Source organism: Passer montanus, unplaced genomic scaffold (genome assembly GCF_014805655.1).
Source record: "Passer montanus isolate IOZ18808 unplaced genomic scaffold, ASM1480565v1 scaffold53, whole genome shotgun sequence".
NCBI lineage: Eukaryota > Metazoa > Chordata > Aves > Passeriformes > Passeridae > Passer > Passer montanus.
Window position 1 is genome coordinate 3,268,628 of NW_024370263.1, and position 24,627 is coordinate 3,293,254.

The window sequence follows — 24,627 nt, forward strand, 5'->3', positions numbered from 1 at the left end:
TGCTGAGTTGTTCCTGAAGTCAGTGTTTTGCAAACCACACGTGGGCTGAAGCTGAAGTTCATGGTGGATGCTGCTAATCCTTACACCCTGAAGTTTTGGAAAATTCAGGCTCAAAGCAAGTCCTCCTGGAAGGGGGCTTGACAATCCTGACAATCATTTGAGGCAACAAGTCCACGTCCACTTGGCGCAAGTCACTGGCTGCTGTGTAAAAGTGGTACAAGATCCTCAGAGTGCTTTGGAACATTCCTGTCCTCCGTGGCAAAAATCCAGGGCAGCCAAATGAGCTGGCAGCTGGATACAACAAACATCTGAACACTGGGAACATGACCAGCACCAGGCAAGTGTGTACTGGTCCCACCACTGATTCCAGGAAAAACAAAGCTCCTCCTTATCATAAGGATTGCAGAGATCTTTCAGAGATTACTCTACCCCTCCAAATTCCTGTTTTAATACAAGTGGTGCAACTGTGAAAGGAGGAATCTCAGCATTTATCACCAAGTTCCAACTCAGCAAAGCATCACACACAAGGTTGAACAATGTCCTTCTGCTGGCTAAGTAAGGATCTGTGCATGAACTGAGGCCCTGGTTCTATGTACATCTGTTCTTTGTACATCTGTGTTTTCAAGCAAGTCCTATCAAAGTATAAACACAGAAAGGTCATAAAATGAAACTTAGAGCACTTGAAGAAAAAACAACATATTTTAGTTTTTCTCAGGGATTTTTGTAAAATCCAGCTTGCTGGCTGAAATCCTGTCTTGGACTGTGATGCTGAGTGAAACTGAAGACAGGATAACAAGGTAAAAGCTTCTGGGAGAGAGACTTTTCCCTGTCAGCCTGTTTATCTTCTTTTCCAGTTGGATTTCCAGATTCAATCTCTTATTGAGGTCCTCAAGTAATCTTTACTCTCAAATCCTGTCTTTGAAGGTAATTACAAAACATCCTATGAACCTAGCCAGTGAGCCAGATGTCTCTGCCAGCTTGAAAACAAAACCACTCCCACTATTCAGTCCAAACAGACAAGTTTAATCACTCTTTCAACTTTTCAGTATCTATCCTTAACATCCACACCCCCCTCTGCTCAGAACATCTGCATTTTCAGAAACCATCTTACTTGAGAACTGTGCTGGGACCATGACAAAGTCATCTGTGTCACAGGAGGAATTCTTGCTGCTGCTCCCTGCAGAGTCCTTGGATCCGTGCAGAAACCCGGGAGAATCCTGGGTGGGAGATGCCAGTGCCTTCTCCTGCAGCTGCTGCTGCATCTCTCCAAGGGACTGCTAATTCAAGGAGAAAACAAACACTGCCCTCAGCACAGCTACTTCATCATTCTGCTCCATCCTTTAAACTGAGCTGTACAAGGCTACAAACAACATTTTGCTGATAAACCAGGGCTGATGGTTTGCCAGAAGCAGCTGGTCAGATTGCTGAAAAGGAACAGCCTTTTATGTCCCTGTCAGAACAGTGCATCTTTTGTTACACAAAACATATTTCCAGTGTGTCTGATGCTCCACAGACAAGAAAAATTCACTCAAGGTATTGCATCCTCCTGCTGAGGTTTTCTGGATCAATCACACATTTTCTACCAACTCACTTTAGTATGGCTGGGAACATGAGAGGAGCTTTCAGAGATACTTTTGGTTGTTCTTTAGGGTTATGTTTTTTCTGGTTTGTTCTTAAACACAGAACCATCTGGTCTCTATTTGTGCTTTTGCAGCACTTGGTAACATGGAGGTAAGTGTCCTGAACTTCCAAGACCACCCTGTTTTGCTGTACTGCTGCTAAGGAGCTAAAGAAAGGCCCAAAAGATTAAACTTTTAGCAGATAAACAGCTCACAGCTGTCAGAGGCAGGACAGTCCCTAAAAAGTCCCATTTTCCTGCTTCCTTCAGCTGAATGATGAACAGCCCCACAATCCCTCCCACTGCAGACAGATGGAGGAGGCTGGATGGTTTAAGAAAGCTTTAAGGCAGCTGAACTGCCCACAGAGCAGATCACAATCTTTATCCTCATGCATTTCCAGGCTGAGAAAGACTTGAAGCAGCTTTCACTTGGGCCTCATTAAGACCTTGCTCACCCTGCAGAGACCCCTGCTGCAGCAGTGGGGACTCCCTCTCTCTGCACACAGGACATACAGGCAGAAGGAAGTTTCCAGCTGTCAAAGTTGTCTCTTTTCCACCCAATCTGCGAACTCTGCCCTGAAGACATGGCATTTTTCCCAAACTGAGCCAGCACACCTCCATCAGCAAAACCTCCAAGGGCAAAGGAGGAAAGGAGCAGGAAACCTCTAACATGGAACCCCCTCCCAGTCTGGCAGTGATTCTGTTCCATCCTTAAGCTCCCAGACCAGGAAAGCTCAGGAGAGTGAGTCTGCTTTTCACACCATCTGCTCATCCCTGGAGTCTTATGGCCAGGAGAGCCTCAGCCAACCTTCCTGCAGGGAGGAAGCTCTCAGGGACACAGTCATGAAACATTCAGAGGGGAGCAGACCTGTCTTCTCTGTCCAGCTCACATCATGAGCACCTACATCAACTTCTGCTGGTGCCCCTCAGTCTTTCCCAAACCAAATTAAGATACTTTGGCCCAGGGAAACTCAGAGAACAAAGCAAAAAACCAGTCATGCCAGGGAAGAAAAAGTCCCATCCTTCTCCCTTCCCTTACCAATCACACCACCAGCATTCCTGAGCTCAAAGTCAAAGGCAGCTTTCACCAAGAGCCTTCAAAAACAACCTTTCAGTTCAGCGAGCTGGAGGAATGTCACTTCACTGGTCACTTAAATATTCTGCCCTCCAGAAAAGTTTTCACCATTTTGGGTAACCAGAGAGAAAACCCATCAGTTGAGATCATCTTTCATGAGCCCACTGGACTGTGGCAGGTCTGGTCTGAGCAAACAGCTTTGCTGAATGTCCCTCTGTGGTGCCTGGACATGCTGCTCAGGAGGGGGATATACTGTCAGGCTGCAGAGACTTTGTTTGAACACACAGACTGTGCAGCCAAGGAAGCAGGGCTACACCCTGAATTAGCAACTGGTTTGGGTTCCAAGGAGCTTTCCATCTCTGCCAAGACAAGCTAGTGCTGCTCATACCAACTTCTTTCATAATGGCTTCTCATCCAACAGGCACACTGAAACATGTCTTGGGGAGAGCAAGCCAACCTTCAGGATCCAAACTCTAAACTGGAGAGAACACTGCACCAAGCCCAGCCACAACTACAGTGTTCAGTGACTTGCACAAAGAGAGCACTAAAGCAGAGACCTCATTTCAAACACACAAGCAGGAAAACCATGAACACAAACAGTGCAGCCTCTGAGCTGTACTTACAGGAGGTGATGCCAGGTGGGAAGTGGATGAGCTGCTAGAGGAACTACCAGAGCCAGAACTGGGATAAGAAGGCATTGGCACGGAAGCAGCTAAAACCAGCAAAAGACAAAACCAAAATAAGTGGTTAAACCAAGATCAAGCAACAATAAAAAGTCTTCTTCATCTTTTCCCATCAGATTTATCTCGTGCACCATCATGTGTCTCATGTATCATATGTGGTCAATTAAAGGAGAACAAAAGAAAATCAGCATTCTGTTCAATTATCTGATTCACATGCATCCACTCCTCCGTGCCACTCTCACAGGTCTGAGAACTCCTGACCAAGGTCAGATGCCCACTCAACCACTGACCTACTCAAGCAGCAAGATGGTTTTTGCCCTAAAGAGCCTCCAAAGCATCTTTGCAAATGCAGGGAAAAAGAAACAGAAAAGTGAACACAGTTGCTCATGTCTGGGGCAGAAGCCAGGAGCTAGACCATTTCCTGACAGATTCTTCCTCATGAGACCTCAGGGCTTGGCACACATACATCAAATATTGGGATGTGTGTGCCAAGTTAAACACATGCCTACTCAAAGTCTATGTGTTTGCTGTCCAAACAGCCACTCGGGCATCCCAGGCCACGTGCTCCTAGCAAAAACCCAAAACCCAAAAAAAACCTTCAAGGGGGTTTCCTCCTGGAAATAGTGCATTGCTTCCTATAGCTCAACTTGGTCACTTCTGCAAGTTAAACATGTTTTGGTTATTCAGTATCTTTGTACAGAAATTGTTTCCATGGCACAGGCCATCCCTGTGTCCCTCCCTTTTATGCTTTATTGCTCAGTATAGGAACTGCCAATTTTATTCACTTCTTTGTTGCACTGGCCTTTGTAACCCTCACAAGGCCTAAAGCTTACATTGAAAGGCCTGGTTAGCACTGACCTTGAGGCAGAAAAGATGATTAAGGCATCAGAGGAGAAAAGAATATTTAACTCCAATGAATTATGCAAGAAAGGTTCAGTAAATAACAGAAGAGCTCAGCTCAGCCAAGCAGGGAGTCAAAGGTAACAATGGCTCTTCAAAGGACTTTGAAGCAGTTAGTGGTTCAAATTCCCCAGTCCACCTGCACAAGACTGAACAGCACAGAAGAGCCCAAAATCCCCACTTCAAGGCAGCCTGAAGTCAGATTTTACACTGGAAGCATTTTGGTATTTGAATGACTTAAGATAGAGATCAGAGACAATGCTTAATTGAGGAGAGGAACACTTTGCTGCTCTTCCATTAAGCTGGCAGAGAATTAGCACCTTCTATCAAATTTCTACCTTTACAGTACCTGTGCTAATGACTCCATACCTAATACAAGGGAGATTAATAACACCTAGAAGAGGAATGCTTCTGTCTGAAGTAAAACTACCTCTGTCATTAATCCCATTAGATACTACAAAGTACTTACTCTATCCAACAGGCTAGAAAAATAAAAGTCCATTGCTCTGCAATTAACTGTTGAAACAGTGTTCTAATGATAAAAAAAAGGGAAAATATGCCTTTTAATAAAAGGCTTTAGGAAACCTTTCCATGCAGCCTATCAAAGTAGGTTAAAGGATGACTTGACCAGAGCCTTTTATCACAAAAAGAGCAATCACTGAGACACTGAATTCCTCAGTCTGAGAGAGATGTAACAAGATCCAACAGCAGCAAAGAGAAGCCAAAGTAGTGTAGACTTAAAATATATATTTTAATGTAAGTAACTGACCACTTTAACAGTTTAAGCAGGGTCACAGTGATCTCCTCCAGCCTTTGCCAACATTAACAAGTAGGAACCCACAGCAGGATGGCAGCAGGGGGCTGGACACACTTTTTAGCTTCTGCAGCTATTCTGCACCAGACTGAGTGCCCTTGGTGGGCTGTGCTGCTGTAACACACTGCCCTGGCTCCTGTACAGCAGCAGGGATGGAGGTATCCCAAGGATGGGTGTTCTGGGAGGTCGGTCAGGGGCTTGGCATGCAGAGCCACTCTGTCCACAGCCAGCACAGCTGCCTTCCCTCCCCACTCTCAGAGAACACACACAGAGGCCTGAGAACTTGCCTGTAAAATGAAGAGCTCTGTCCTGCCTCTATCACACTGCTTTTGATCTCCACAGTCCTCCCACAGAGCCTGCAGAGCAATCCCTAGGACCTTCCCTACAGATTTAATACTAGAAAGGAGGGAAAAAAAGGTCTCCTCCCCTATTTATCCTGCCAGCTGCTACAGAACAAATCACCCGTGTACACACAGCCCTTCCTGTTATGGAAGGGTGCTTTTTTAAAAAGGTAAGCCCATTCTCCACTGTATCCACACATGCCTGATGCAAGACTTGCACCACCATTCATTTTTCCTGGAATGAGCATTTTTGTTAGAGTCATTCCAGTTCTCTCACAAGGTCCCCTCCAGCCTATTTTGGTTCTGTGATTATTGATTTAAACCTGGCTAGAACTGAGACACTTCTATTTTTGACTATTTGCTTCAGATAGCTTTTCATTAATCAGGAGGGAAGACAAGCTGGCAGACTTTGCCATTATCTGAAACTCAAACTCAGCTGCATGAAGCACTCCTTTAGATACAGCCTCTATTAATCACTGCTCTTATTTAAATCTCTTTGAACTCCCCAAATCCACACTGTAATGCTGTGAGCTCCAACTCAGAAGGTCCTGACAGTCCAAACAGACTTTGATGCATGCAGAACCATGAGGTTTGGCTCTGACAAACCCTCTCTGACCTCCACATCCCTGCTGGGGCATTTTTTGGTGTCAGCCATGTAGGCCAGCTTGAAAGAAAGACGCCTGCTTCCATCTCCTCCACACACCCAGGCACTCCCAGCCCAAAATTAAAAAGGGTGCAAACACTTGGCTCATCATGTTTGCAGTTGAGTCTGAATGTGGGGAATGTTAACATGAATTGTAGGCTCCCACCCAAATCCAGAAATTGCTGGATTGTAATTGTAATGTAAATAAGTCTGTTTCCATAATTGTCCTCTCCAACTTGCTCCAGCAACAGAACAGTCATCCTGCACATTGTGTAACCAATGCCAACTGCTTTCAAAATGGGAGAGCTGGGAGCCATAAAGGCAAACCTGTGCTCCAGCTGTGTGGATCCTGATACTGGATCCTATACTTGTAAAAAGAACTTCTGACACATCATCCTACCAGGGGCTCAGCTGTTCTAAAAATACCCAACTCTCAAGTTTTATAGAAAACTTTATTTGGCATCTGAGTTCTACATACACTGGAGAGATGCATTTTCCTGATTATCCTGATTCAATTAAAACCACTCATCAAAAAGTTCTTTAATTGCAATCTCTGACAAGGCAATAAAGTTTGAGTGCAAACTCTGAAAGGACTTGTCCAAATAATGTGCTTTCTAGAGTTTAAAAGTCTGCAGCATTAAAATCTTTTATATGCAAAAGTCATGGGGATTTTTTGCTGGTTTTCACCTGAGTATTTTATGTACAATAAGATTAAAAATATGGCAAAAGTCAAGCTCAGCCTGACAGGTATTTCAGAGAGTGAAGCACCCATGCACTTCTGAACCATAACTGCTCACCTTTCATGCTCTCTTAACTCAGAGTCAAGAAGGCAGCAGCTTCTCATTCATTAAAGGCAGGAGCAGAAAAACCTCCAAAATATCCTGCATGGGTACCAATTACAATGTGTTTACTGAGAGAAGACTTGCACAAGCATCTAATTATGCCTTCTCATGTGTTATTACTGTAACACACGGCCCCATACCATATGCTGATCAGACCTGGCTACAGACAGACGACAGTCTGACTAGACACAGCATTTTAAAACTTTATTAATAATTTTTACACAGCTAAAGTACATGCTTAGTCACAGGTAAAAAACCCACAATATAAAATAAATTATAAATAAACAAACAAAAATGAAGTACAGCATCTTAGTTAACAAAACCCAAGAGCCCTGAACCCAGATTCCAGGGAGGGAGATAAGAGGAGGGACATGAAAACAACCATCCCTCAAAACAGCAGGGAAGAAGAGGTGCCTGTCAGAAATATCTTATTGAAAGATTTTTGAAAGAAATGTTGATTTTGCTGAAGCATCTCAAAAAACATGAAAATGTGTTTCAACAAGGGGGATCCCCCTGCCTTAGCAGCTTCAAAATTGTCCACCTGCAGAATGATCTACATTTGAGGACTCATCATTTTTCCAGAATTCCGAAGTTCCATTATATTAAAAAAACCTCAGATGTGAATGACTTCGTGGTAGCTAATTATCAGCTCTCAAGGAGAGCAAGAATGCAAGGCACACTGTTCCTCGCTCAGCTCTGCACTGCAGATATCAGGGCTCTAATTCAGTCTGAGCACGACCATCATGGTTCAGATGCAGCTCTTCTTCTCTTTGGTATTTCCCACACTCATGATATGCTGAGCCATATGTTGAGATGAAGAAGCCCAGCAAGGTTTTGGACTCACCCTAGCTCTGCACACAGACTGAGGGGAGCCACCCCCTGAGAACTGCAGCCTTGCCAAGACACACTTCAGCTACAGCTGAGCAAGGGTCAAGCCCACTGCCATGCTGGACAGCATTCCATAAATCTCAGGTGAGTTCTTCTTATGGAGACCACCACAACCCAGCCTTTGCTGATACACTGGCTGCTCTCCCTCCTGTCAGACATCAAGAAGACCAGAGGCAGCCTTTTCTTCTCCAGGCTCTTCAGCACACATCCAAGGGGCTCTGATCCATCATGGCACCTGTCAGTAGCAGAGACCTCAGAGCAGACTACCAGAACTCTCTCCTCCACCAGCAGATTTCTGTGCACCACAGTTTCAACATCTCCAGCAATGGGTTGGTATTTCTCCCATGTCTTCAAAACCAGTAGCAGTCTCTCCTGCCTGGAGAGGACTCCAGGCTGTGGACGTATGTCCGGAGGCGAGGATCAGCAGGGTGACAGAGAGGTCTGGAGTTTGCATAGGCCTTACCTGCCTGTAAAGGTGCTTTTTTTCTTGGTCCTTGACCCCACACCATTAACCTTGGTGCAGCTGGGGGCAAAGGCTGAGCTACATCCTCCTGCTCATAATGGCACCTCTGGTTCCTGCACGGCAGATGTGCACAAGTTGGAAACCGGGGCCAAGTCAGGAGAACCCTCTCCTGTTTTTCTGGGGTTTTCTGCTCTCCTGGCCAGTGAAGCAGGGGGACAGCTGGAGGTAGGAGATGAGCTGGTGGGCATGCAAGAACATCCTGAGGGGGAGATCTTCTGCCCACAGGGGGATCAGACTTCGAAGGGCTTTTCCCACGCAGCCGCAGGACAGCAGGTGCCAGGAGCTGGGCTGGCTCAGGAGCAGCCCTGTAGGGCCAGAGTCCTTTCCTGCCCCCTGTTCCAGGGCTGGCCCCACATCCTGCTGGCACAGGTGGGCTTAGGGCCCTGGCTGCTTTGAAAGCTCCCCTAAACCAGAAGCGTCTTTTCTTGCCCGCAGGACGATCACCTGAATGCACAGGTAAAACCTCATCAGGGACAACTCAGAAATCCTGCTCTGGCAGCAGGAAAGCAAGAGAGGGTCAGGAGCGATGTGGATATCAGACAAGGTGTGTGGCACACATCCAAGAGGGAAACTGGACATGTTTCCTCCAAGACTTGGCACTGGACACCCCAAATTAGTCAGTGATGAAGATTCTTGGTGCTATATTTACTCAGGAGATTAAAAGCCCAGGAGAATCCCTCCAGAGAAGACAACCATACACAATTCCACTAACCCAAGTCTCCTGGCCACAGGACTATGATGCCCCATGCACTAGAAGCAATTCTCAATTGTTTTCTACCAAAAACAAACCTCTGAACCATAATATGCGTGGCTGCAACTTTTCCAAAGTTTTGAATCAAAAGGAGGAAGAGAGAACTTGCAATGGAAATCTTTGTTCTGGCCAGCTCCCATAGAGTAATAAATGTAACCTTTCTAAAACAAGATGTATCAAGAACTTCGATGTAAATGATGAAACAAGATTTGGTAGCCACAAAGTTTGGCTTTTGCACAGCCAGCCTGGCAAGCAGGAGTGCCAGTCTCCACCATTCACTGGCCTGAATGGTGCTACAGGTGAGGATGAACAGCAAGGCCATGAGACACAATCCTGTGTACCTACAAGCACCCCACTGGCCAAGCACTTCACACAAAGCAGCTGAATACATTTCAAAACTACATTTGCTTCTACTTTCGGTTCGTAAATATCCCCCAATCATCCCTTTGAAGATAACCCAGTAAAATTAAATACATTTTGATGGCAAAATCTGGATGTGACACAGTAATAAACCCTGAATCCCTGCCTAAATAACTAAGGAAACATAAAACAGTATTTTTCTTTCCTTTTGAACTAACAGCAAAGGAAGTCAGGCCATGGTTCAAAAACAGTTGTAATCAAAAATGCAATACTTACATTTTTTCATAGAGGCACTTGCATCCAAGAATGGGTGATGGAAAAATTCATCTGAAAAAAATCAAGAACAATGACTCAGTGAAAGAAAATGCCTGTAAGAAGTTTACAAAGCAGATAAAACACAGGAAGTTAGTGTTATACAGTGATTTTTCCATGCAACAATGGAAGCTGACTGAGTATGGTTGCATATAGAAGTAGTCAAGAACACAGGCTGGAGACTGAATGCAGGACTTGCTCATGAATAAAGGATGGGAAATTAACTGGATCCCTTGCTAATCAGGATGGTGAATCACCCTAAATGCAGGGATCCTGTATTTATCACACTGCACTGCCACTCACTCCATGGAATAGGGATGATGGACAAAAAGACTTCCACTGAGTGATCTCCATGACAGACTCAAACTCACCATGCACTGAGGGCAGAAATGCATTTTTAATGGGCCACCCCAGAACCACAGCCCAGAACTCCCTCCCTTTCACATCAAACACAACTGCTGCTGCCTCCCCTCATTGTGGGAATTCATCCTACAGATCCAGGCCAAGAAAAGCTTCTGTCCTGGCTTGCTGAACGCTCTCTGCATGTTTGCCTGTCCTCACAAGTAGCCACTTCTCCCAGCTCCTTCATCTCTGATTCACTGCAGCTCCGTGCCAGAGCCCTCTCCTATCACAATCAGCAACTCAGTCTTTTGGGAGTGTCAGCCATGGATCAACACTGATTACTGAGCTCCAGCTCCTTTCCCAGAATGGATTTCCTGTTGCAACACCCAAGGTTTACAAACTTCTTCTGTAAACAGCTCCTCTTTGGGGACTGAGCTTTCCCGAACATAGTCACTGGGTTTTTTGTTTGTCTGCTTTTTAACCTTAAACAATCCCTGTCCCCCCAGCCTCTCCTCCCCACTGCCATGCCAGAGTCCTGCAGCCAGAGTGGAGTGGTCTGGAGCTTATCCCAAGACAAGGAATGGAAATCTTTGGCAGGGAAAGTTGGCATCTCACAGATTAGATCTGCTGTGGATGGAGAACATTCCCATCCTGTGGGAGCTGCTCAGCTGCTGGGGTTTCCTGCTTCTTTTTCAGCCTGCTGCACTAGAGGAGGGTACCATCCCTCAGCCAAGCTGACTCAACTGAGGGGGTGGAAATGATGATTTCTTTCACTTTTCCCCCTCCCCGCTTCAAAGTGCTTATTAGCTGTGCTTGCAAAGCAAAATTCAAACAACCCAGCTTGTAATCATCAGCAGGAAACTTGCAACTTGAAACCCTCCTGGTTTTCCTTTAGATAATCTTGAGATTGCAGAGAGAATTAGCTCCTGGCAGAACAGCAGCTGGGACACACAACAAGTAAATGAAGTTTCAAGCGGATGAGTTGCTGTTGTGTGACTCAACTGAGCTCTCTGGAGGTCAGTGTGACATCCCCAGGCAGAGGGTCACAGGGAACAAGGAACAGCAGGAAACTCTCTCCCCTGGGGAGATGCCAATTTATTGATAAAAATGTGATGAAGGACAGGAAAATCTCAATACTGCAAGATGTGCTGTAACTGTTGTCCAGAGTGATATCAAAAGCTACTATCTCAAATTTCCAAGTGTTAGACATGGACTCATGCACTCTACTCCCAAGAGGTACAAAACCAGCTTATATGGACTAAAAGGGTTTGCCAGACAATTTCTAACAGCAGGGAATCAAGAACCTCAAAGACACCTTCTTCTGAAATACACAGCAGCATGAGAGAAGAGGTAGAGATCCACAGCCCAGATAAAAGATCTGCAGGGAATAACCCTGCCAGGTGATTCTATCCAAGCCAGTCTGTCAGGAGCTTCAACAACTCACTTTTCAAAAGCTCATTTTCTCACTTCTACACTCCAGTAACCAGCCCTTGGCATTCATCACTGGATAACTATGATCAGCCTCAGGTAATCCACACTTGCTTATCCAGCTGACCATCCCCAGAAAGGCTTTCCTGGTATCTCTAATCCAAAAGAATAACAGAGGGTGCAAAACAATTCCTCTTCATCACCTAGCATGTGCTGCCCAGGAGGAAACAACCTTCCTGAGCAGATAAGCAAACAAAAACCCAACAGAAAACCAACCCTCAACCAACCCCAGAAATATCAAGCTATTTTACCCAAGTCTGACTAAAAAGCAGCATCCTGAACACACACAGGATGTGTTTGCCTTTAGATGACCTGGTCCTTTCAGTATTCAAGGAAAGGCTCCACCTCTGTCTGCTCCTTTAGGGCATGTCTTTCCTAGGAGGTTCTTCAGACCTCTGAGCTCAGCTAAAACACATCTGTAAGATGCTGCCAAGTCAGAACCACTGGGCTCACAATGAATGATCTCAGTTTGGAAGGAATTAAGACAAAAGAGGAAATCCTCATGTCAGCCAAGTCAGGAGACTGAGATAAAGGCTTGGAGAGCTTGAGCCCTGAGAAGGACCAAGGCTTCCTTCCACAGAAACTGGAGGAGGGAAGAGTCTACAAGCAGCTGCATCTCCTGGCTCAGATTATCACAGCAAACCCTGAGAAGCAGAGGGTAGTGACTGGATTGTTCAGTAAATGAGTGCAGCTTGCAGCTCTGGGAAGAAGCTGTGACAGAAAAGCACAGATACACAAGAGACATTTTACCTAGTAGCACATTTAACCACAGCTCAGAGAGATGATAAAAGCAGAAGCCAAAGGGAATGCAAGTAACAAACATATGCTGAAAGTGTGCCAAGTCTCCTTGGTTTACAAAATTGTACTGGAATCAGCACTGACCTTTCCAGCACACAAACTAAAACCCCCAAGATTATGCAACCCTCCAGGCACAGGTGAAATCCAGGCGTCTGGATGCTTCTCCTAGCACCAGCCAAAAGCACAGAGGCTTGTGCAGAGCCAGAAGACACAGAGACAGCAGCAGAACTCAAGGTGGAAGGAGCCCTTACCAAAGTCCATGCGGTCCTTATGGTTGCGCTGCAGAAGGCCCAGCAGGAGCTGCCTCAGGTGGCTTGATGTCTCCCTGGGGATACTAGGATTGAAAACAAAAGCAAAATAAGAGACTGGCAGTCTGCTTAAACTGCTTCTACATATTCAGGAAGACAACTGGCAGATGCAAACTCACTCCATGCCTGCTGGGCGAGGAACACCAGGAGCTCACTGGAGGGAGGCTGATCAGAAATTTTACTTTATTTTGAGTCTCTGGCTTTCACTCCCTACTGCCATTGGTCAGGCTACAGCTAATTTTGCTTCAGTGGCCTCTCCCATGAGCACCTGCAGATCCTTCCCAGTGTCATCCCTCTGGTGCTCAGCTAAGCCCATTCCACTTGCAGTATTTCACACATAATAAATAAAATCACTCCTACTTGCTCTAATGGGAATAAGATCACTAGAACAATGCAGTTTCCAAGGGAAAGCTTCCAATTAAGACACTGGTGGTGAAATGTATCACCAATTACTACCATTTTATTAAGGCATTTATTTTTCAGTGCAGCTTATGTAAGACTAGGCAAGTAACCTTTGTCTATTTGATTCATTCATATACAGCATAGATTAATGGAAGGCCACTAAGATGTGAGCAACTGCCACCTCAGCAAGCTAAAATTTGTGCAGTTATTACACTTTTCAGCATAGTTAGGAAGAAAATATTATTTTCAACAGCCTTTGAAACACAAAAGAGCTGGTAAAGCACTCTGCTCTCCCTCATCCCACAAGCAGATGGGGAAGAGGCCAGGGCAGCTCTTTATAACCCCCGTAGATTGAAAAATGCAGGGAATAAATGAATGGATTAAGGCAAGGAAAGCAGAGTTCAGCTCTTGCATAAGTGGATTCAGCTCTGCTGACTTCCCTCCATCCCCAAAGTGCTGCTGGGGCTTTGGGCTGGGGCAGAGCTCTCCTAGAGAAGCGTGGGTGGTAGCAGCTCCTCTCGGTATTAACTCTGTTTATCATGGCTGCTCCCAGCATGGCCCCCACGCTCTGCCAGGCTCTCCCCTCTCCCCATGCTGGGTCAGCTGAGGTAATGACATGTGTGCCCAGCACAGTAATTTTAGCTCTCAGTGGCTCTGAATATGGCTCTGGCATCAGTCACTGCCCTGAGGCCAAGCCTGACCAATGCTGAAAGGAAAAAACCCTTCCTTTATTCATCTTTACCAACACACTCTACCACAGACAGGGGTAAAACAGAAGCTAGCCCAAAAATAGTGAGGGGAAGAAAAGGGTGCTAGCTAGCACTACCAGACTCCTGCTCAGAGAAACAGGAGATGGCAGGCAAGGTGTGTGTTTACACATTTCAGAACCACCCAGTTATTGCTCTGTGAAGCCCTAGGCCTTGCTGGGGCAGGAATTTGAACCCAGTGATTCCGAGATCAGAGAATGATGGCAAGCATGCCTCATCCTTGCTTGTACTGGAGGAGTTGCTTTTCCATCCCTGATGGAATGGTTCTGTGCACCTTCTCAGGCTGACACAGGAGGAGGCCACCAGGACTCTGGAAGGGGTGCAGTTAGACTGAGGCTCAGGTTGGGCCTCCCATGAAAAGAGGAGCCCCTTGGAAGCACACTGTGTAATGGAATAACCCAAAGATACCACAGCAAGCAGCCTCCTGAAAAATGCATTAGTGCTGGAGTCCTGCAGCCCTGCAGTGTTTTCATCATCATTTATTTATCTGTGACACATAAAGCTCTCATCCAAAATGAGTCCATTTCCCACCTATGACTTTAACCTTGGTTTTAAAGCCAAGAAACAGGTACATCAACTCATGGACTCCAGATGGCACAACACAGATGAAGAGGGTCCAGATAAACAGCCTGTTTGTCTCCTCTCACCTCCCATGCCCAAAGCATCAAGCTTTGCTACCCTTCAGTATTATTTTCTAGGTTTCTATTCAGTTTCTATTTTTAAACATGAGCAGCAAATCTGCCTCCTTGCCCCCACGACCTGGATGTACCTTGCCATGCAAACCAGCACAACAAATGTTAATTGTTTAGATCAGCACTATTAAAATAGTGAAGCCTTCAGGCTTCTGCTGCCACTGGCTCCCCAGAATGCTCAGAACAGCATCTCCTCACCTATCAGGAGCAGCAGTGCTTCCCCACTCCATTCCCAAGCCTAAACACTTTCCCTGGCCACGGCAAGGAAGTGTGTGCCAGCCTGCATAGCCCCAAGGAAAATGAAACCAAATCCTGGCACTGCTGCAGTCTGAGAAGGAGGTCTCTGGAGTAGTTTTGTGTTTCATCCTGTGCTGGCAGGGCACTCAAGGAGTTTATTCATGTTTACTCGGGAATAGCACAGATTGCAGTCCATGCTAAAGAGATAAACCAACTTTGGAAAGAGGGAATTGCCACTTACACAAAGGCCAGTTCAGATCTGACTTCCACAGTGAGAAAAACTATCAGCTTGGATCTGAGTTGTGGAAGAACTTGGTAGTTCAAAAGTGCAGATAAGTGAAAATGGCAAATGCAGACTGTGAAGGACTCAAAGGACTAATCCCTACAAGAACAGGCATGCTCTCCTCTTACAGCTGAGCTCAATTTCTCCCCTGGCCTGCGCCATGAGCCAAACAACAGCAGGGCAGTGGGATCAACACAAGAAAATTTCTCTAGTTTTATGGATTAATTTCTCATTTTGTAAGAGGGGCTACCTCAATGAACACCCATGGTTTGGGCTGTGTAGGTAAAACAGAAGCTGCTTTCTGCTCACATAGGCTGGCTCCAACTGTGCAGTCACATTTTTGCTTTAAATTGTTTCTTTTCAGGTGTTTTACTCCATCACACCCTCTGGTTCAGTCCAGGTACCCCAGGGGTAATCCTGGTAGAAATTTGTGCCTTCTCCCCAAATCAAAAAAGGAAGTCATTAAAGGGAAATTAACTGCAGTATCACAACTCATTGATAAGAGCTCCAGCTTCCTGACAGTTCCTTCCAGTTATCTCTTGGAGCTGTCTGAACTGATAAGGGAAAAGAAAAATCCATACACAGCAACCCAATGAACTTCCTGCATATATGGCTGCATTAGCAGCTCTGTCAGCTGGGAGATAACTTTCTGGTTAAAAAAGGCCATCCAGATTTTAGATATACAATCTGGAATTTCAGTCCTGTCTCTGTATCAGGCTGAGGTTTTCAGAGCCAGCACGAGCTTCTGCTTTCAGAGCTCAGACATGAAAAGGAGAGGCCACAGCAACAAAACCAAAATACCCTGACAAATCACAGCATGGAGCAGAGAGGTAACAAACACCCCACTGGGATGAGAGCAGTTCTCTTCCCCCTGGAAACTGCAGCAGTGTCCATTTCCAGGGAGGTTATAGTGTTTCCCCCAAGAGCAGGATGGACACAAGCAGTTGCTGCCCTGACACGTGAGAAATGGGAATGTGATCCTCAGGCAGGTATGGCAGGTTCCAGCAGAGGCTGCAGCCTGCCTGCTCCCACGATCCCAGAGGTGCCTTGAGTTCCTCCCAAGGCTCCCAGCCTCAGGGGAGCCACGTGTGGAACAGGACCTCTAGCTGGCTCTTGGAATCACCAGCAGCCCCGAATTTTTGCAATGTAGGAGAAGAGTGTCTGCAGAGAGACAGGACACCCCAACCCTGCTGCTGTCTAATTCCCTGTGCCACATCACTGCTGGTTTCAGGAATGGGGAAAGGCAGGAGGCCAAATATTTCAGTCACCTCCCCAAGTGACAAGCCAGAAGCATGCAAGGACAGGTGTAAACACAGTAAACAAGTGCCTACAAACATTGACACTGGAAAAATTCTTACTTGGGCATCAGCATCTTGTTTTTCTCATAGAAGAGGCGGAGATCCTGTGGGCTGCTGGCCTGTGGAGGAGAAAGAAACCAGCACATGAAGCAGTTGACAGTGAAGGAGAGGGATTAGCATCTTTATTTCACTGTAGCTCTGAAGAGCAGAGGCACTTTTTAATTGCTGGACCAGCACAGACAGTGCAGCTTGCTTTAGACTGAAAAGGCAGCCCTGTGCTGCAGTGAAAATACAGTATTTCAACCTGCTGCCCTTTTGTCCCTGACCTGGTTCTGTCCTGCTCTGCCCTTCCACAGGCTGAGCTCCACTGCAGTGGGCTCTGATGCTCAGGTTTGAGCTGGCCTAATAGCCTCACCCAGGAGACTGAATAACTGTAGACGTGAGGAGTCCCAAATGATGAATGGCAGCTCCTGCTGAGAACATGGATTAATGCTGCAGGGCATTTAGAAAAAGGGCAGGGAGCCTGCTGATGGGCAAGGGATCTGTGAAAAAGCTAGGAACATGGAGAAACAGCAACTGAATTAGGATTTTCTACTTTAGTTCCAGGAAGCCAGAAGGGCTCAAGCCACAGCACTATTTTGAAAGCTGGAGAAACAGCAACTGAATTAGGATTTTCTACTTTAGTTCCAGGAAGCCAGAAGGGCTCAAGCCACAGCACTATTTTATTTGTGCAGTAATAAACACAACTGTGGGGGATGTTGATGACAAGATTCCAAATTCTGAAAGATGGGATTAAAAAAAAGGTGGGGGCTAGGCACAAGAGGTTTACAGCTGAGGTTAAAAATAAAATCACCAGTAGACAAGCACAGACACATAAAAATCCCCTAATATAAATTCTCCACTTGTTTTCATGCAATGAATAATACAGGCCAGTAAATTAACCCTAGTGTCTCAAGCTTTTCTGCTTAGGCAAAGTTGCTTTATTAAAGGCAGAGCAGGCTGGCTGGCACGACACAGACATGAAGGCACATAAACAGGGCAGGAAGATCAGAGGGATTCATCTGCAATCAATTATTAGTGCAGCAGAGTGTGTAGGAAAGTGTGAATGAGGAGGCAACAGGCAGCTTCTCCTGATGTTCAGGGCAAGCTCAAAAACCCCTTGAGCCTTCCACCTACTTCTATTTCTAAATTAGAAGCATTTAAGGTCAATTAAAATGCTTAAAATGGCAAATCAGACAGGCCAATCTGCAGATGGCCATCAAAATACCACTAACACTGTATGGCTGGAAAAGCACCCACATAAGATGCTGTTTCAACATCACCTACTCCCTCTGGCTGAAGATGAAAATTAAGGATAACTGAGAGCTAAGTAAAAAAACCTCAAAAGAAACCAAAGGTAGACTCAAAAGCTGATAGTATCAACACACTTGTGTAGTACTCATCAGGGCAGTGTTTTTTGTACAGCCTAACCAACAGAAGCTACACCAAAAGAACATCAGAATTGAAGCAGAGTGCCTTGTTACACAGATGCCAAACTGCATCATAATTTCCAACTGCTGCCACTGAATTTCATTCAGGAAAGCTCCATTTTACACCTTCCCCTGGCAGACCCTGGAATGTAATTAGATTAATATTTGGCAAACTTTAGGGAGGCAAGCATACACACTGCACCAAATATCCTGGCCACATTGCCCAGAGTGATGACAAATATTCCTGACAGACAAAGTAAAAGGAGGGGCAGAACTCCAGCCCAGGGAGGGAAGGGCTCATTCACTTCAGAGAGATACAAGCCTTGGCTGTTTGCTCTGGTCATTTCCTGTTGCAACAGCTCAATTGTTTCACAAATACAATGAAGCTCTGATCTACTTCAAACACTGTTTTGTCAGAAATTTTCCTGGCAGTAAAAAGAGAGTATATTTAAAGCAGCATATATATGAAGACCAGTTCATTAGAGAAGGTTTCTAAGCACTGGCTTGGACAAAGTTCTCAATGAAGTTTTGCTCCTCTTTGTACAAATTCAAGAGATGTCCCTGCAGAGATGCTGTTCCTCCACATTCTGCTGCCTCAGTACCAGCCCCACTTGCTCTGCAGGGACCCTGCCAGGTTCCTCCCCACCCAGACCACACTCCCTCCCTTGGGCTGTCCCTGAGCCTGTGATTCACGGCTGGTCCAAGTGCAGATACCAGGGGAAGAGAGTCATTCTAGTGAGTGCCCAGCACAGACAGCCATGGATCACCATTAATTTGGTAAAACCAACTGCAGCTTCATTAACTTCATTATTAATTGACTGAGTCACATAATTCTGCTCTCAGTAACCTGCCCACTGCTCTCTTGCTATCATAAGCACCAGGACCCTCAGCCACTTTGCTCACCTCTCCTTTCAATAAACACTGCTTCTCTAAGAATCATGGAAAAATAACCAACTGAAGTTTGTAATACAGTAAAAACATCACTTGAATTCCCTCATCTAGGAAGCTAAGAACTTAAAATTGAAACCTGCCTTCCAGGCAGATACACTCTGCCCAAGAAAAACACCAGAGGCACGAAACAACCACACCATTCAAGGTACACAGAGCCAACTTCTACCTGTGGGACAGCACCCATCTATCAGAAGCAGGGATGCAGAACAGCTCAGCTTTCCCTGAGGCCAGGAGGGCACCCCAGCAGGTCAGTTCACACCCTCAGCCCCCCTCTCATGGCACTAGGAGCAGCTGCATTTTGGTTTTGTCTACCCTTTCTATATATAGAGGCAATTGGGCAAATTCAATCCTGCCACTCTGTTACTTTGTCCCGAGCAGCAGTGGAAATATGTTGAGCCAACAAAGGCATTCAACAGAACCCTGCCAAATCCCCTTCAGTGCTGGCTGCCTGGCAGTGAATTCATGTGAAAAGCAGGCAGGGTGGTGCTTCCAAAAGCACTCAGCACTGGATTTGTCATGCTTGGGCCACGCTGGATGCAAAAGCCCAACGTTGAGACAGAGGAGGGCCAGAGACTTTCACACCTTCCCTGAAGAGCCCTGTCTATTCAACACTCCATAGCAGGTGTATGGTGTTGCCCTGCTCTTTGAATCCTTTTCTTGGGGATTCAGAGGTGAAGAAAGGGGATTTGGTTATGTTAGAAAGAAAAACAAATAAGTAATATTATTTCTAGCTCAGCAGCTCTAGGGAAAAGCTTGAAAACCTACTGGAAATACTTTCTGATATTTTAAGACTCCCACAACTAAGTGGCTGGCATTCAGAGGACGTGAAAGCCCAAGGACCAGAACCAAGCAAACAAAAACCCATCCCCTGAACTTTTTTCTTTAGCACTACATGGATTTCTCTCTACTGCCAACAGAGCAGGGCAAGACCCACAAACACTGGTCCAAAAGGCAGTGGTCCATTGACTACAGCAACAAGTCAGTCACTGCACCCTCTGTCATCAGAATTACCCACCAGTTCCAGGAATTCCTGTCCCCATGGACACAGAGCACTCCAAAGGAACAGAGCTGGGAACAGAAGAGCAAGCTGCCTAACAAATATACCAGGGGTTCAAATTCTTGGCATAAAATCCAGCCTTTCCTGGTGTTCCTCAAGGCCATTTCACAACATAGCAGTTGCTGTAAGTGATACATAATCCCAGTACTTATGCAGACAGAATTAACTCAGAATTAAAGCAGTGAACTTGGTACACCAGACTTAGAAATTAATTTTTCACCTAACAGCTAGCTGGGATGAGAACATAAACAGGCAGGTTAACTCTTTCAGAGCTGCCAGGCCAGGCAGAAAAACTTGCATTAATTCTCTTGTCAGTTCCCTGCTCTTTGGCTCACTCTCCCCCAGACACAGGGTACCATGTCCATAGAAAGCTCGAGATTCCTGCAAAGGCTCAGACAGCAGACAACCAGGATTCAGGGGTTTGGCAGGGTCTGATGTCCCATTGCCACTGCCTGAGCCAGCTCTGACACAACCTGCACGTGCCCAGTGGGGTGTCTGCTTACCAAGAGCTGCCCAGATTTAAAAGGGGTCACACAACAGAAGCCACCAGAAAGATCAGTGTGATTCCTCCCACACAGGGAAAAAAAAAAAAGAAAGAGGAGATTGAGGTCATTTAACTAATCATATTTAAAACACCATCTGACAAGGACTTGATTGGTTTTGGATTGTTTTAGACCTTGCGTAAATATTTCTTCTCTTGCCTCCAACTTTGCTTCTGGTTGTCACTTGTTTACACAGCCAGCACCACCTCAGGGTGGGCATAGAGTCCCAAACTTCTCAACTCAGGTACGGACAAGAATAAACCACTACACTCCCAAGGCCCTTCCCAGGTCTGGTCAGGAGCAGGAAATGCACTGTTCAAGTACTCACTGACACAAATGCAGAGATGTGAGTGCAGACCACTTATTAGGCAAGGCAAATTAACAATTCCACATTAATACAGAGCTCAGCAAATCTGTTTATAGGGATTATGAATCCCATTAATCTCATCCCTATGGCAGTCTCACTGTTTTGTTTATGACCATGTTTAATACAAAAAGCTCCTTAAGAAAGCTTCACCAGCCATCCTACCAACTGTTCACATCCGAGCATCAGCAGCTTCTTTCTTCTCTGTGTGCAGTGAGGCACGGAAGGGACAGGAATGGCTCTGGGAAATTGCCTTGGGTGACCCAGCTGTAGTTAATTTTAACTCTGAGACAGCCAGAAATCACATTCACGCACATGCACATCTCTGCCTTGATTTACAAGCACTTTCAGGATTGACAGCTGCCTCAGCCTTTCCACACATTTGATCTTTTTTCCATCTAACCCGTTTCCCCGAAGCTCTGTTTTATTTTTAGGCAGCTCATTCCTCCTCACTGCAGATAACACTGGAGACCTTTTTGTTTGCATCCTCCTGAAGGTGCCTCCTTGGCTCAGGCAGTGGCAGCTACAGCACCCAAACTCAGCATGTTTCATGAGCTCCAGATTCCCATGGGAATCTCAGCTAGACAGAGAAGAGGGGCTGACTTTGCCAGCCTGGGAGGAAAAGCACAGTGAGGATTTAGCCTAAAGAGGTTCACTCAGAAATCCAGTTCCTGGCTTCCCTGTGCAACTGGGTCTGCTGGTGGCACTATGTGGAATCTGCCTGTTTTCTTCCCACCCATTGGTAGCCATCCCTCCCAAAAGCACTCATTCCTGCTCATGGTGTCCCAATCACCTCTATCCACTGCCCCTCTCTTCTCCCAAAAGCTCTTTAAACACCAGCTTCTTGCCTGCTCAGTGACCATCACAAAATTCTTACTACGCAGTCGTGCCAACAAAGATAGCCAGTTAACCTTTAACCAGCTTCCCCTAGACAGGCTTCTTTCACCTGCATCTCAAGCTGGAAGGCAATTTGTGACATGCATGGCCAAAACAAATAGATGGGGCACAAAGAACCATCTGGGCTGAGCTCCTCTCTCTCCCTGATCAAACACACCCACAGCTGCTACGGCAGTCACAAACAGGGCCTGGCATTTTGTTTCAAAATACAACCTCCAAAAGAGGAAAGGGTGTGGGGAAAACTGAAATAGAGAAACCAAGAACCCCCATTCCCAGCCCAACAGATGTTTATGGGAGAGAGTTATCTAATGAGGCAAGCACAAAACAAGGTCAGGAACTGCAGGGCAGGGACTGAAATGTCCCTTCACTGCCCACTCCAAGGCAGGGCAGTGCCATGCCTCAATCAGAGACAAAGAACCCCTATGATAAAGTCACATTAAACAGTAATTAAATAATTTGAATGAGTAGGTATCAAGGTGCTTTTAGAGACTAAAAGGCATCAAGATACAAGGGAGAATCTGTGCCAGGCTCTCCTATGCATGCAGTCAAAGCTTGCTTTCTCCTCCTCTCCATTTTCTTCTTAACACACAAATATTTATTTTCTTTCATCCTAACAGTCCTTTTCTCCTCTCAAAGATACCAACACTGATGACAAGTGGATGCAGCCAGTAAACAGAAGCCATTCAGAAGTTTCAGTGCATTTTGTAGGGGTTTATAAAAAAAGTAACATACAAAGGAAATGAAGTCTTGCTCTAAATACAGAGGAAGCTGGTGGACAGAATATAAAGCATTGGAGTGGGAGATTCTTATAGCAGCAGGGAAAAAATTACCCTGAAGGAAAAAAGTGTTCTTGGCTCTAGACAAAACCAAAACATACCATTAGTTTGCCCCTGTATTTGCCCACTCTTTCCTGCAACAGATTCAGAACTCACTTTATCCTCCCTGATGATGTAACTGCATAAAAATTCCAGGTCTTGTGTGAAATCCTAAAGAGCTGTGGAACTAAAGCTCATAAAGTCCTTCACTTCATCAAATTTGCCTTATTACTTGAGCATAAATTTCCCTCTGACTGACTTTCTTTTGTGCTATTTGTTTTTGTCTCCTTTTTATTCATTTTTGGGGGTTTGTTGGGGATTTTTCCATTTCGTTTTGTTAGGGAATCAGGATAAAGGGATGTCAGGCGATAAGAAGAGAGGACCAGAAAGCAAGGGTGGGGGAAAAAATCTGACAAATACAATACTTTGAAAGAGTAATTTCAAGGGAGAATCTGCTGATCTCATTCAGAGATGCAAGAAGTAAAGTAGCACACGGTGTGGCTAACGAAAAAAATACACTGAGTCTAGGTGAATTCCAGCTATGGATGATGAAAAATATGTGAAGTAATTCTGAAGCAACAGGAGCAAGGCTGTGGTGAATTCTCCACCATAAAAAAAAATAAATCAGAGAATGCTGTTCACAAAGGATATGCTGTAGCTCATCCAAAAGTTATGGCATTAAGTACAGGGTGGAGCTTTACAGGGCTGTGTTATATTTGGAAGGGTTTGGATCTAATGAACATAAACATTTCAGGCTGGAAGAGACTGCTGTGAGATGACAGATAAGAACCTTTTGATATTATCCTACTTAACTGCTCTGAAAACCAAGTTGATTTAGCTGCAATACACTACTTACCACCAAATCATCCTGAACATTAACTTGCAATTACAATCTTTCTTATAGTCTTTCCATATCCAATATAATTATAATTATAAATTATACACTGACTACAGTTGTAAACAGAAACTGATTTTCTAAGTGTAGGTCTAAAAAGCCCCACTGCTTTAATTGATTCATGGTAATTTTCTCAATAAGTGACCCTTCTTAAGCTCCTATAACTGGGAAGTGCATTTTAATGAGAGACAGCCCAGAGAACAGTCATATTCTAGTAACACAACCAGAATTACAACATACAAAGCACACCACTCAACACTGTCAAGGTGTTATCCAGACCTTCACGGGGCTGGATCTATGGAAGTTGATATCAGAGATGACAGAAGCCCTAGAGTAACCAGATTAGCAGGAAAAAATAAGAGATTAAAAAAGTAGGAGAGAGTCATAAACATAAAATCTAAGCAACTCACCTGAAAGGGAGCCTTTCCTGTTAGACACTGATAAATGATGGTTCCTATACTCCAGAGGTCAGCTTTGGCATCATAGTGTTGTGACATAATGACTTCTGGTGCCTTTTGGGGGAGAGAAGGGAAATTTCTTTTATAAAAAGAAGTTGTTTTGGTGTTGTGTTTTTTTTTGGTTTTTTGGGTTTTTTTTAGCAACTCCAAGAGATAAGTCACTTTTATGCTATAAAACTTCTTGAGCTAGATTCCCCAGTAACCACGAAGATTTTCTCCCAATACGACTGTAACACTACACTGAAAGGGCCACTTCCCTAATTAAGGTGGGGGAAGCATAGACTTTCATTCAGAAGACAAAAATACATCCTAATATTGTGTATTTTGGGCAAACTCAGTACTTCCTCTTCTCCCAGTGTAGCATTTTCTGCTGAATCCACCAGAAGAAACCCCACTGAAACCACAAACAGATCTCCTCAACCAAAGCAAGGAGCAAGACCAAGAGCAGCAAAGGCTCCCACTGCACAGGTGAACTCCAGCCTCCATCCTGAGCTGCACCTCTTGGGCACTTCCCCCATTTAGCCCAAGATGGCAGCACATTAATTCAGCTCCAGGGACTAGTGCCAAGGTCACAGTTTGGGTTCAAAGGCAGTGTTCCAGTCCAACAGCTTGAGCCCTGCTGTGCCTCAGACCCTGGTTTCTAATCCCACATTGTGCCCTCAGCTGCTCCCTCCCAGGCTGGTTCCAGAAGCTGGAGACAGTGCAAGCCCCCAGAGCCCCTGGCTCAGCAGGCAGAGCCTCAGAGCAGCAGCAGAGGAGGAACAGGAGGGCAGCCTGACTGATCCCCTGTGTTTGTAACTACACATTTCATTGC

The 24,627-nt window shown here is 45.4% G+C and overlaps 1 protein-coding gene across 5 annotated transcripts in view; it reads right to left on the minus strand.

The window, feature by feature from the left end:
- Positions 1–24,627, minus strand: part of ULK1 (unc-51 like autophagy activating kinase 1) — a 76,805-nt gene that overhangs the window by 24,949 nt on the left and 27,229 nt on the right. For 4 of the 5 annotated variants that reach the window (XM_039724685.1, XM_039724687.1, XM_039724688.1 and 1 more), the window contains 6 exons: positions 23,766–23,867; positions 16,426–16,484; positions 12,630–12,712; positions 9,715–9,765; positions 3,317–3,405; positions 1,112–1,277 (listed from right to left, as the gene is read on the minus strand). In XM_039724685.1, the coding sequence (XP_039580619.1) occupies positions 1,112–1,277; positions 3,317–3,405; positions 9,715–9,765; positions 12,630–12,712; positions 16,426–16,484; positions 23,766–23,867 (550 nt within the window). The remainder of the gene's footprint in view (positions 1–1,111; positions 1,278–3,316; positions 3,406–9,714; positions 9,766–12,629; positions 12,713–16,425; positions 16,485–23,765; positions 23,868–24,627) is intronic. The other variant, XM_039724686.1, reaches the window with a different exon arrangement.